At 43.4% G+C, this 13,851-nt stretch overlaps 1 protein-coding gene across 1 annotated transcript in view; it reads left to right on the top strand.

Annotated features, from left to right (window-relative positions):
• Positions 1 to 13,851, top strand: part of SPON1 (spondin 1) — a 275,645-nt gene that overhangs the window by 80,522 nt on the left and 181,272 nt on the right. Inside the window, exon 3 of the mRNA XM_060159616.1 lies at positions 1,725 to 1,858. Within this exon, the coding sequence (XP_060015599.1) occupies positions 1,725 to 1,858 (134 nt within the window). The remainder of the gene's footprint in view (positions 1 to 1,724; positions 1,859 to 13,851) is intronic.

The raw sequence follows: 13,851 nt of genomic DNA, 5'->3' as shown, positions 1-13,851 counted from the left end.
GCTTATAGAATGAAAGTAGGTAAAGCCATTTTGCAGAACAATCTGGAACTACTTAGTGAAATTAATATGATTATACCTACAACCTCACAACCAAGCAGTCCCACTACATGGTTTATATTGCTGAGAATCTCTCAGGTACGTTCAGAAGCAGAGCAGCATGAGGATTTGTATTACAGCAATGTTTGTCGAGGCAAAGAGCTGGAAGTCAGTTAAGTGCTCCTCACTGGGAGAATAAGTAAAATGCGGTCCATGCATGCAGTGGAGTACTAAGCAGCATCAGTAGCACTGTTACATTCACATGTAGTAACATTGACATATCTCAAAATTGTAAGATTAAGTGAAAGAAATATTAAAATACAAAACAACTCTATGTAACTTCAAGTAAATTATACACACACACATATATGTAATATATGTATATGTGTTTATAGAGATATTCAGAAGGACATACATTAAATACTTAGGAGTGAGCAGTAAACAAAGGAACGAAATGAGAGACGTATAAAGAATATAGAGGGCTTCCCCGGTGGCGCAGTGGTTGAGAGTCCGCCTGCCGATGCAAGGGACACGGGTTCGTGCCCCGGTCCGGGAAGATCCCACATGCCGCAGAGCTGCTAGACCCATGAGCCATGGCTGCTGAGCCTGCGCGTCCGGAGCCTGTGCCCCGCAACGGGAGAAGTCACAACAGTGAGAGGCCCGTGTACTGCCCAAAAAAAAAAAAAAAGAATATAGAGGTAAACAAAACGTTGCCTTTGCTTTGCACAGTGATGAAAGGATATGATGTGAGTTAATTTTTTACCTGCTTTCCTAAAAAAAAGAGGAATTAGAAAACATTTTAAATAAAGTAAATACAATATGGATATAATGATCTCATTATTTGAAAATTAAATAATTCATATAAAGCACTTAGCTTAGTACCTAGCCTACACTAAACACCCAATAAATGTTCTCTGTTAATGTTAGTAACACCACTCATGACACAGCTACTACCAATCAGTTGGAGTTGGCACTTAAGACCCATTGGATTTAGATGGTTTCCCCCAAAAGATCTGTTCAGGTCTAACAGTCTGTGGTTCTACGAGAGGGGTAGGCAAGTCCTGGCTGCAGACCCAGAAGCAAGCCGGAGACATGGTGAAAACAGCCTTGTGGAATGGGAATGGCTACCAGCTTTTTTGCAGTGTCATAGGAAATCTTGATGGTTAACTTGGGAGAACACCGGTATAAGGCACAAATTAAGAAAGGAGAGGCTGCAAGAGTAAACAGTGCTATAGAGCTGGGCGACTTTATGTACTTTGGTATACTTACTCCAAAGGGGGGTTTTCTTTTAACATTTCAATTTCAAGCTATAAAATTGAATCACAATGTCTAGGTATATAGTGTTTGCTCTGGATCATCTTTCCCCCACCCTCCTCCTTCCCTGAAGTGGGACACAGGTTGTTGTAGTGAAATGAGCAACATCATCACCTAGTGGCCTGTCCCTCAAAGTGCTGACATAAGATCCTGGTCCCAGAGAGCGGAGAACAGGTGCTACATCCTTGCCCTTACATTAATTCAACAAGCGTTAAGTGGGGCTCTGTGCCAGGCACTGTTCTGGTGTCTTGGGGATGTAGAACTACTAACAGAAAATGACAGATTTAAAAATAAAATTAAGGAAGTGTCAACACGGAAACTTCCCAAAGTGACATTGCATTTTAATGTGTTTATTTTCCACTGGTTTTCCACAGATCATAGATGAAGAAGAAACACAATTTATGAGTAATTGCCCCGTTGCGGTCACCGAAAGCACCCCACGGAGGAGGACGCGGATCCAGGTGTTCTGGATAGCGCCCCCTGCAGGAACCGGCTGTGTGATTCTAAAGTAAGTGAACAAGGGAATCCTTGCAACGCTTCACTCCCCTTTCCTGTGCTCTCTCGAAGTCTCCGTGGTGCGGTTGCAGAAGGAAAAGTGCCTTTACTGGGGCATCAGACAAGTTGTATCATCTCTCTGCCCTCCCTTATCTTGACTCTAAAACAGGACTATGGGCAGTCTTTTGTAAAGTGCTATGAAAAGAATCAATCACCTGAATCTCTATTTTCTTCCCATGCAATGATCTGCTGGTTACTCTCTATCTTCCTAGAGATAATGACCCCTATGGCTGGTCAAGAAAAATTATGACCCGGGCGAGGATAATTTTTGGCTTCCTCCATCTTGAATACACCCCCTGTCCTTAAGCTGTGCTAGGCTGACCTGAGACCTGACTATAACCTCCGTTGGCCCCAGGCTCTGCTTTATGATCCTGTCTTCTTCCTTCTCCCATCAAAATTACCCTCTTGCACCGCTTCCTGTGGGGCATCTTGATCCTCATCTTGGTGAGTTACAATAGATGATGAGAGGTATGAGCCAGCCAATGGTTTTCCCGTGAAAGGTAGCATTATCTCAAACCTGTGCTTCCAAAGTTGTATGTTACAGAATGATGTTCAGGGAGATGTAAATAGGTGGGCAGGAAATCAATTTCTATGGTTAAATAACTTTGGAAGATGCTGTATGCTATATATCTCCTTCTTGCAGATTCACAACATATATTAGCATATTGAAGGTTTTGCAAAGTCCTGCCAAAAAAGAAGTCTGTTTAACTTGGTTTCACCCAGCATTTCCCAGACTTGACTGCAAAGCTCCTTTTTTTGCTGAGACATCTATTAACATTAAGTAGTTTGAGAAATGTGGCTATAACCTGTTTTAAATACATTTTAAGGCTCTATAGAGTGATGCTGAGAATTTTAGGATTTCAGACAGGCAAATAGTCATGGGTAGATAGATAAGCAAGGCTCCAATGCCAGCATCCAAGAAACCGTTTTTCCTGGAGTTAGGGGCTGGGAACTTCCCAACCATCTTCTACTTCTTTAAATCCCCTAAGGCCTTATGTATATATTTGGTTCATTTGTCTGAACCTGTGGCAGGTGAACATTTCTAAAGACTTACAACTACAGCCCAGCCCTGAGGAGAGACTGATAAGGAGGCATTCCACCTAGGCTCTCCAGTCCCTGCAGTTTCTGGACCCAGCTGTGCCTGCCTTATGGGAGAAAAAGAAAGCTTGCAGAGATTTCTGGAAGCCTCTGTCCATTGTCCAGACACAGTCTTGTCTTTGGCCTCTTTTTGCTGCCATCTGTATGGACATCATTTATTTTTTTCTTAGTTTAATGCAAGCTGAGCATCCTTCCTCAGATTCCTTGAGAAGTTTGGCTTTTGGCACTAATCTACATTGGTGATTTGTTTTAAATTTAGAAGTAGAATTTATGTATAAGTATAAATCCCAATATATAACATGTATCTAGTATCTAGTTGCAATGTGGGAGAAGGCCTTGTGGGAATAAACGAAGACCACTGAACTGAGAAAAGAGGCTATTTATTCAGAGCTTGCTATGTAGCAAGGAAGTCAGCTGCCATCACTAGCATTTGACAGAGACTCAAAGGCAGGCAGAGGAGTGGGAAAGCTTTGCCGTGAAAAATAAGAGAAGATTGTGGGTACTTTCTCACTGGAGATTGTTGGCATGGGGAAGCTGAGGGCGGGCTAACTAGAAATGGAGCATCTGATGTGATTGGTTTGGAGAGCATATTAGGCTTTCTCTCACTGGTCCTGAGATGGAAATAGAGGAGGCAGTGGGGCAAAATTAGAGAGTTGACATCGTTGCCCAAGTCCTAACCGTTCTGGACTAATGGCTGCAGACGTTGTGGTTTGGCTTCCCATTTACTGCAGAGGTTGGGGGTCAGAGTTCTATCGTCACTGTCAGATACAGCCTAGCCTTTGTCCATTAGTATATTCAGTCTCTCAGCCTGGAGACCGGGTTCTCAGCTTGGCTTTCCAGTACCCACACCCCTGCCCATGGCAGCCCTATCACTCCACAGAGGGGCTCTCCAATATCAGATCTGTGTGATGAACCTTCCTGCTCTAAAACCCTCATCCCTTTGGTGTAGATCTCTGGTTTTCTTTGACTTATTCTCACAAACCAGAAGCCTTTGATCTTCCTGTCGGAAGCCAAAAAGGCTTCTCTTGTTTACTGTTAACAATGAACATATGTGAACATATGTTTATCCATTAACAGTAAACAAATGTGGCTTGTTCAGTCACTCATTCTTTCAGTAAATGTAACTGAGCTTCTATTTGCACAGACGTCCACAGTGTACAGGCAACTGAAGTTAGGATCTTGGCCCTAAAGGTTCTCACAGGCTAAATGGAGGAGAAAGAAAGGGACAACCAGTACTGTCTACCATGAAGTCAGCTGCACATCTAGCGGGCTTTGTCTAATTTAATCTTCACAACAAACTTCCCCCTTTTATGCAGGAGGAGACAAGTCTCAGTGAATTAGGCAAGTTTCTTGAAGTCATACTTCCATTTAATGCTAAAGCCCCATGTTCTTCCTTTCTTTTATCTTTTTCTGAAGGAATTAAATGTAATCTATAATTATTCACTAAAGAAATCATTTTATAGGTAAGATGTAAATACATTCACATTGTAAAATTTCAAACAATACAGAAAATAGTGAAATACAGAAAAATACAGAACACAAAAAAAAGTGAAAAATCCCTGACATTTCTCCCAATAAATCCCACAGTCTTCTACCCCAAAGTAACAATAGATATCAATTTGGCGTGTATTTGTTAGACTTTTATCTGTGAGTTTATACACATATAAAAAAACATACAAGTACCCTTTACACAAATGGTATCATGGTCTACGTGATGTCCTGAAATTAAATAGGTTTTCACTAAATAAAAGGTATTAGAGATATTTCCAGGTCAGAACATATGGATCTATCTCTGTTTTTAAACTGTTGCATATAATCTACTGTGCAAATGTGTTAGTTATTCCACAGTTGATGGACATTTAGATTGTTTCCAGTTTTTTACTATTACCAATAGTGCTATAATAAACATCCTTATACATACCTCTTTGAGCAAATATGCAAGTTTTTATCCATGGTAGCTGCCAAGAAGTAGGATCATAAGGGATGGACATTTATAATTTTAATAGACACTGCCAGATTTTCCTCCAAAAAGCTTGCCAACTTAAACACTCTCCCTGACTGTGAACAAGAGAGCCTGTTTCCTTACTTGCTCAACAACTCTTTTTTTTTTTTTTAATTTGGCTGCACCAGGTCTTAGTTGCGGCATGTGGGATCTTTAGTTGTGGCATGCGGGATCTTTAGTTGTGGCATGAGAACTCTTAGTTGTGGCATGTGAGATCTAGTTCCCTGACCAGGGATTGAACCCGGGCCCCCTGCATTGGAAGTGTGGAGTCTTAGCCACTGGACCACCAGGGAAGTTCCTCAACAGCTCTTGATGTTTATCATTCTTTAAAGTTCTGCCCATCTGATGGTTAAAAACGGTGTCTTGTGGTAATTTATATTTTCCTATTTACTAGTAATATTAAGAATCTTTTCAAATATTTATTCCATTTTTATTTCCTCTTTGTAAATGGCCCATTCATATTCTTGTCCATTATTCTAATAATGTTTCTTTTAAAAATTGATGTTTATATATTTCCATATATTTATATATAAAATATATGTGTATATTATATGTATAAAATATATTTTATATTATGTATTTTATATATAAACATATGTAAATATATAATTTAATACATTTAAACTATATTTATGTTTAAAATTGATCCTTATATGGTACAGATAATAACACTTTGTTATAAATTTCAAATATTCCTCTCCATCTTTCTCTTAACTTTGCTTATGAGTATCTAATCATCCAAAAATTTGGAATTTTGTTTTAGTCAAATGTATCCATCCTTCCTCTTATGAATTTTGATTTGTATCTTGTCTAAAAATAATCTTCCTACACCCAAGGTTATAAATATATTCCCATATTGTTAATATTTTTATAGGTTTAAAAATAAATTTAGGTCTTTAATCTTCCTGGAATTTAATTTTGTGAATAATATGGTATCAATAAGCCTCAAGAAAAAATAGATGGCGTGCTCCGCACGAGGTGCCAAAGGGTCGTTGAATCAGGGGTCTGATTATGATGGTGTGGCCAAAATAAAAGTGAGAGGAGCCTTTAGCACCCATGTCTGAAGGGGCGAAAGGAGCGTGCAGAGGACGGGGCAGAGAAGACCACCACCTCCCAGGGGCTGAGAACTTCAGTTAAGGGAAGCTACTAGCCTGAGGTGACCCACAGGGATCCCAGTCTTGATTCCCTGTCGATTCTCCCTTTTGCCCTTGACTCCAACCACGAGGACAACGAAGCCTCGTTGATAGAGTTCACACAGATTCTCCTCTCCCGCAAAGAACAGGGTACAGAAGGTTGAAGGAAGTAGCTGGAGGGACAGACCAGAGCTGTCCACACAGCTGGGAAATGAAAATCTACCTATTTTTCTCAAAATGGCTAGGTAGTTGTTTCACATCCATTTATCACATAGGCTGTCCTTTCCCTTATTGTTTGAAATGCTACTTTAACAAATATAAAATTTTTATACATGTCTGTTCTGTTCTGTTGATCTTTTTATCCCTGCACGAAACCCACACCATTTTATAGCAAAATTTTATTTTATGTTTTGATAGCAAGTCATCGCTCATTAATCTTCTGGTTCAAAATGTTCATGGCCATTCAAGCAGATTCATAATTCCAGACGAATCATAGAATGAGTTTGTGTTGTGTTTAATAAAAACGTATATTGGGATTTTGAATGGTGTTGCAAACCCTACAATATGTTTTTATATCGTAGCAACCTACAATGTGTTTTCCCAGTTAGAAATATGGAATATCCCCTCTTCAGGTCTTTTATGTCCTTCAGGAAAGTCATGTACTTTTTCCTCATTTGAATTAAACATTCTTGTAAGGCTTTTTTTCCCCCACAGGTATTTTATACTTTTATTGCTTTTGTGAATGGGCTCTTTTTTCCTGTTAAAGTTTCTAATCATTGATTGCTTGTGTTTAGGAAAGCTGTTGATTCTTGTACCTTGAGTTTGAGTTCAGACAGTGCTGAACTCTCTTAATAGTTCGAATGCTTATTTTTCATTCGGGGGGGAAATAATGAATAAATATACCTTTGTATCTTTTTCATGTTTTAGTTTATTATCTGTCACCTCTAGTACAATATTAAATAGTGGTATTCATGCTTATTCCTGATTTTAATGAGAATACTCTTATAATTCACTTTTAAGTATAACAGGAAGTACAGGTATCAAACTGATGCCTTGAATCAAGTTGAGAAATACCCTTTATCTAGATGAGAAAGTTTCCTTGTTTTTCTTGTGGAAGGTGGTATTGGAGAAACCAATCACAACCAGTATTCCATGTGTCCAGAGCTGACCATCACTGAGAAAGACTCAGAGTATAAACAAGGATCCTGACTTTCAAGACACTTTCCTGAAGTCTAGTTGTGGTGTAAATAAAAATACGTATGCAAAACTTAGCCAACCCAAGACAGACATGAACTGGGGACAGATTAAACATGGTTAGTCAGAAAGTAGATGAATGAAGAATGTAATAATGCGAGCACCAGAGCTCCTTAGAAAGGTTAGTTTATATCTTGAAGGCAGTAGTGGGCTGTGGATAAATGGACAGAAGGGAAGAGGTCATTCCAGGTGAAGGGTGTGAACAGAGTGAAACTAACGTGAGAACTTAGAGGTGAGAGTAAATATGGCGGCACTGGGAGACAGTAAACAGACAGTCTTGGTGAGATTAGAAGGTCATTGGGGGCCGAAATCCATTGCTAAATCATGCAGGCTCTCCAATGTCAAGATGAAGAGGTTGAACTTGATTCAAGAGGAACAAGGGAGCCATTAGTGGATTAAACAGTGGACTGACATGCTAGAAGGAAGATTCACTAAAAAGTTAGTCTGGGTGCTTACGTCTGGCAGCAAATTCCAGGAAAGGTGAAAGGGGAGACACTAACTTTGTTGCAGAGCCCTCACTTTCAAAAATGGGCATTTGTGTTGCTGTGTTTGGATAATATTCCTGGGAGAAGGCAGACTGGTAGTGTAAGCTGCAGAGTCTGCTAAATATCTGTAGATGACAGCTCTGAAGCCCACGTAGCTGGTTATGTTCCTTTGCCCAGGAGGGCTGGGAAGGGAAGCACATCGCAATTACAACTTTCGTTTTGGCACAAACCTGACACCATTTCCATTTTCCATTTGGATGCAAAGATTTGAACATTTCTAAATTACAGGCTTTTGAGACATCCCTTCTTATAGCCTTCTCCCTACAAATGAATGACCCAGCACTTAAAGTTTCCGTGGCATGCTTCAACGCTGCAAACTGTTACAGCAAAGTGGTGACTGATTGAAAGAAAAAGCCTCTGTGAATAGAATAGATGTTTACAGACCCCATCAGAGGGAAGTCCTAGCCCCTTAAGTCTGATAAAAGTTTTGTCCCTGGAAGTGATCTTGTCTTTCCATACCTTCATTGCATACATTTATTACTAGACTTCTGACACCCACTTGTCACTTCTTGGGAGGGCTTTGAGATGTGGGTTGCCTTACCCTGGAGGAGATAGTCACTTGGCGAACCATTTGGGGAATTCAACCGTATGAAACAATGATTGGTTGCAGGCAGTAATAACAGCCCAGAGCCAAGCCCTGGTCTAGGTGCATTATAGATACTCGTTTAATCCCCAGAGCAACCCTATGAAGTGGATACTATTGGGATGCTAAGGCACAGAGAGGTTAAGTAACTTCCCTAAGGTCACAGGGTAAGTGACAGAGCTGGGATTTAAACAGAGAAGCATTCTGGGTTCCAGAGTCTGTGATCTTAGTACTGTACTCCACCATCTCAGGCAGGTCAGGTTCACCTGCAACTTCTCCTTCTCCCTCAACATGATTAGTTGCCATAACTGCCTCTTCTTTCTCTCAGTTGCTTTACATTCACTGCCTTTCTCCCAGGCACTTCTTGCCTCACTATTGCAGGAACGTTGTACTGCTCACACTAGTTCCTTGCCCTGTGATTCTGCCTCTTACTGGTATAAGAATTGCTGTCCTCATAGGCAGCTGAGTCACACCGCTTACATAACAAACTTGAAGGGGGCTCTGCATCACCTTCCAGATCAAGTCCAGAATCCTGATCGGAGCATTTAAGTCTCCCTATGTCCTTTACCAGAGTCCCCGACCAGCCTCTTCTTCCACTGAATCCCTCCGTGAACAATGTTCTCTTGCCATTCTCGTCTGCTCACTCTCTTGATAACATTTATGGAGTACCTACCGTATGCAGTCAATGAGGATTCAGAGACTGTCTCTGAGAATGTCACAGTCTAGGGCTGAAACACAAAACAAGTCAAGTCCACAGTCCTTCATCTGCATTTCTGAAACCCCAAAAGCTCTAAAATCCAAAAGATATTTTCTTAACTCATTTAGGACCCAAACCTGCCTTGAACTGACTTGAAGTTATTTATAGTCTTTTACTGTAAATATTAATGTGTTTGATGCTGCCCCAGACCCTGATGGGGATGTTGCAAAATATATGCAAAGTACCCCGTATTATCTTTCTGAAATCCAAAAATATTCTGAATTCTGAGATACCTCTGGCCTCAAGGGTAACAGATAAGGGAACTTGGCCATCTGATGGGAAGTTTGGTCATGGATTACAGGGGAGGCAGCCCTCTGGCAGGACTGGGATTCACAGAAATATTAAAAACGAGCAATTCATTTCTTGCACGTGAAATAACCTGTTCCCAGCTGCAGCTGCTACTAGATCTGAGAACGTATTCAGTGTTCCCCATCACCAAAGAATGAAGCCAAAATTCCTTAGCGTGGGGTCCAAGGTCCTTAGTGATGTTTGCAGACACCTTTGCAGCCTCATTTGTTGCTCCTCCTCCCACCCAAGGCTGCAAGCTTCATGGAGGAGGGGATCAATTTTACTCATCGGTGTGGCCCTAATGTAGGGGTTGGCAAACCACAGTCTGTGGGCCACGTCTGGCCCACTGCCTGTTTTTATAAAGAAGGTTTTATTGGAACACAACCAGGTTCATTCATTTCTGGATTGTTTAGGGCCCCTTTCACGCTACAGCAGCAGAATTGAGAAGTTGCAATAGAGACCTTATAGCCTACAAAGTCTAAAATATTTTTCATCTGGCACCTTATAGAAAAAAATGTACTGACCCCTGCTCTAATGTATGCCCCGGTGCCAGGAACTCAGTAACTGCTGATTCTTGGCCTAGGTTCTCCTAAAAGCCCAGCTTAGACAAAGGCTTGTGTGCAGAGAGTTTATTTGGGGAGTGATCCCAGGGAGAAGGTGGGGGCAGTGGGGATGGGGATTATTTGGTCAAGTGTTATTGACCTGGTCATCACCGTAGGCAGGCAGTCGATGCTTGCCCCTGCTGGGACCTTTGGAGAAGACATATGACATGTGTCTCAGAGCAGCGTGCCCAGGAATGAAGGGGGAAGCCATTATCCATTGGTTTTCATCCTCCATTGATCAAGGGTAGCCCCACAGGCATTAATGCCCCCGCACTCTGGGCTGCACGTGTGTGAATGTTCATCAGGTTCTGAACATGTACTGCAGCACCAAGAGAAGCTCTGGGACAAGAAGCAAGAGGTACACCACACAGACAAGGTGTGTATCATCTAATTACAGTGGACAGAGCTGCTCATAGCAACAGTGGATGGAATCAGAGTTGGGATGAGAGGATGTGAAGAGGCGTATAGAGATGCTCATTGCATCAATTAGTATGCGTATTAGTATAAGTAGCTTGCATCAGTTAGTATGAAGAGTAGTATAAGTAGCTTACATTTATTGCCAAGAACTATGCTAGGTGCATTGCATGCCTTATTTTACTTAATCTTCATAAAAGCCCTGTAGGGTCTTCACTATACTCTTCCCATTTTCTTGATGAGAAAACTGAGGTTTAGAGAGTTTGTATTCAGGGTAATAAAGCAGTTTAGTGATAGAGCTGGGTCTTAAACCCACTTCCACTTGACTCCAAAGCCCTTGTTGTTAACTAATCACCACTAAGCTACACTGACCTGCACACCCCCACCTTCTGCCTCACTTGGTCTGTGAAGCCTGGAGAGGCACGGGACTGCCTGGGTCGGGGAGGTGTTGCTCCCAAGTGAGGAAACTAAATGTCCTTTAGAAAATGGAAAACAAAGCCAAGGACCTGGCAAGAGAAAGACTTGTTAGTGAGGATAGAGATGAGTATTAGGAGGGATTAGCCAGAACTCATAAGATTTTGTAACTTCATGGAGCTCACCAACTCTTTTTATCTTGGAAGGAAATAACACAGAAAACCCACATCTGATGACTCTGTGTATGATTTAGAGGAATCTGGCAGGATTAGAAGGATCTGATGTGGCTGAAGTGCAGCTTACCCTGCAATTTTTCTGGCGTTAGCTATTGAGAAGAACCACAGGCTCCTTTGTCATAAGTCAGGGTGGCTCTCCCTTGAGGCTGGCTAGAACCTCAGCAATGCTAACTAGGGGTGGAAGCAAGGAATCTACAGAAAAGGGGGTGGGAAACCCCAGACCAGTAGAAGAGGCTGGTTCTTGTGAGAGCAGTTGGAGAAACCAAGACCATGGTTAAAAGGGCAGCATGAGAGCTCCCCTGGTGGCGCAGCGGTTGAGAGTCCGCCTGCCGATGAAGGGGACACGGGTTCGTGCCCTGGTCCGGGAAGATCCCACATGCCGCGGAGCAGCTGGGCACGTGAGCCTGCGCGTCCGGAGCCTGCGCTCCGCAACGGGAGAGGCCACAACAGTGAGAGGCCCTTGTACCACAAAAAAAAAAAAAAAAAAAAGGGCAGCATGTGCTTGGTTCAGGAAGACTTAGATACTCTAAGACATGTCATCCAACAGGTGGAATCCAGATGCCGGGGCTTCCTGGGAGGCTGGCAGTGGCATAGTTCCAAGGGAGCAGTCCAGTGGCGGCAGAGTTTCGTTCCGCAGCTGGAGTCCCAGGTGTAGGATCCAGCCCCTGGGGAGAAAACTGGGAAGAATTAACAGGAAGTACGTGCTGTGGAGGCGCTCCAGGCACAGCAGGAAACTGAGGCTCAGATGGAACACGGAAACCCACACTGCAAGGGGCAGCGGTGTGACCACAACTCGGTGGGCATGTGCGAGTGAATGGCCCACCCCAGTCGTGCACAGGGACCCAGAGCCCTGGCAGCAAGACCAGTCCCAGTCCTATCCCAGTGATGGAGCAGGGACTGCCAAGACATTCCAGGCCCTGATCGTGGTGGGATCAAAACATGATGTTTAGATCCTGTGGACATTTAAAACATTGAAATTAAATTCATATAACATGAAATTAACCAGTTTAAAGCCATCAGTTTGGTAGCATTTAGTACATTCACAATGTTGTGCAACCACCACCTCTGTCTAATTCCAAAACATTTCCATTGCTCCAAAGTAAAACCCTTTACGCATAAGCAGGAACCCCATTTTCCTCTCCCTGCAGCCCCTAGCAACCACCAATCTGCGTTCTGTCTCTACAGGTTTACCTATTATTGATATTTCATATTAATGGAATCATACAATATGTGATCTTTTGCATCTGACTTTTTTCACTTACCATGTTTTTGAGGTTCATCTATGTTATAGCATCTATTGATACTTCATTCCTTTTTATATCTCAATAATATTCCATTACATGTATATACCACAATTTGTTTGCCCCGGGACTTTTTTTTTTTTTTTTTTTTTGCGGTATGCAGGCCTCTCACTGTTGTGGCCTCTCCCGTTGCGGAGCACAGGCTCCGGACGCGCAGGCTCAGCGGCCATGGCTCACGGGCCCAGCCGCTCCGCGGCACGTGGGATCCTCCCGGACCGGGGCACGAACCCGTGTCCCCTGCATCGGCAGGCGAACTCTCAACCACTGCGCCACCAGGGAAGCCCTGCCCCGGGACATTTTTGACATGAAATGGTCACAGGATAAAAATGCAACCATGAAAAATCATCAGATGGTATCATATCTACATTAACCTTTCAATTCATATACATATTTTTTTAACCAGGGAATATATAGTAGACGTGTTCCTCCACTCCTGAGCCTCACCCCTTCCCCAGGTAGGACAGTGACAGCCCTGGGACAAGGGTAGAAAAGGACAAAGAGATGTTTCCACACCTACCTCGTCTCTCAGGGTCATGAAGTAAGTGCAGTGGCCTGCTAGTGGGCAGGGCTGGGACCCAGGGCTGGGTCTGGCCTCCTCAGGCTGCAGGATTGTGGTTTTCTTGCATCTGGTGTCTGCGCCCTGTTGGATGAGGCTGGTCTAGAGGCTAGTGGAGTCTTCCTAAGGGCAGGGCCAGGGCCCAGGGGATTCTGGGACCGGTGTCTGCCCACCAATGGGTGGAGCTGGGTCCTGGGCCCTCTGGTGGGCAGGGCCATGTCCAGAGGCAGCTGTGGGCTCAGGAAGTCTTTAGGCCGCTTGCCTGCTGATGGGTGGGGCTGTGTGTGTGTGTCCCAGTTAGTTGCTTGGCCTGAGGCATCCCAGCACCAGAGCGTACAGGCTATTGCGTGAGGCCAGGTCTTGGCACTAATGAGATGGAGGGAGATTTTCAAAATGGCGCCCGCCAGCACCAGCGTCGACCAGCACCGGCATCCACATGGTAGAAGTAGCTCCCAAGAATGGCTACTGCCAGGGTCTATGTCCCCAGGGTGAGTCACACCCTTCCTCCACCCCCTCCAGGAGATACTCCAAAACCAGGTAGGAGGTAGCAGGTAGGAGGACCCTATCAAATTGCTGCTTTTGCCCTGGGACCTGGAGCTCATGGTATTTTGTGTGCTCACTTTAAGACTGGAGTCTGTTTCCCCCAGTCCTTCGGGGCTCCTGAAATCAAACCTCACTGACGTTCAAAGCCAAAGGCTCTGGGGGCTCAACTCAGTGCAGGACCCGCAGGTTTGATAGCCTGACATGGGGCTCAGAAGTCTCA

Source organism: Lagenorhynchus albirostris, chromosome 9 (genome assembly GCF_949774975.1).
Source record: "Lagenorhynchus albirostris chromosome 9, mLagAlb1.1, whole genome shotgun sequence".
Taxonomy (NCBI): domain Eukaryota; kingdom Metazoa; phylum Chordata; class Mammalia; order Artiodactyla; family Delphinidae; genus Lagenorhynchus; species Lagenorhynchus albirostris.
The sequence above is the reverse complement of the archived record's forward strand: the minus strand, read 5'-3'. Positions and strand labels throughout refer to the sequence as shown.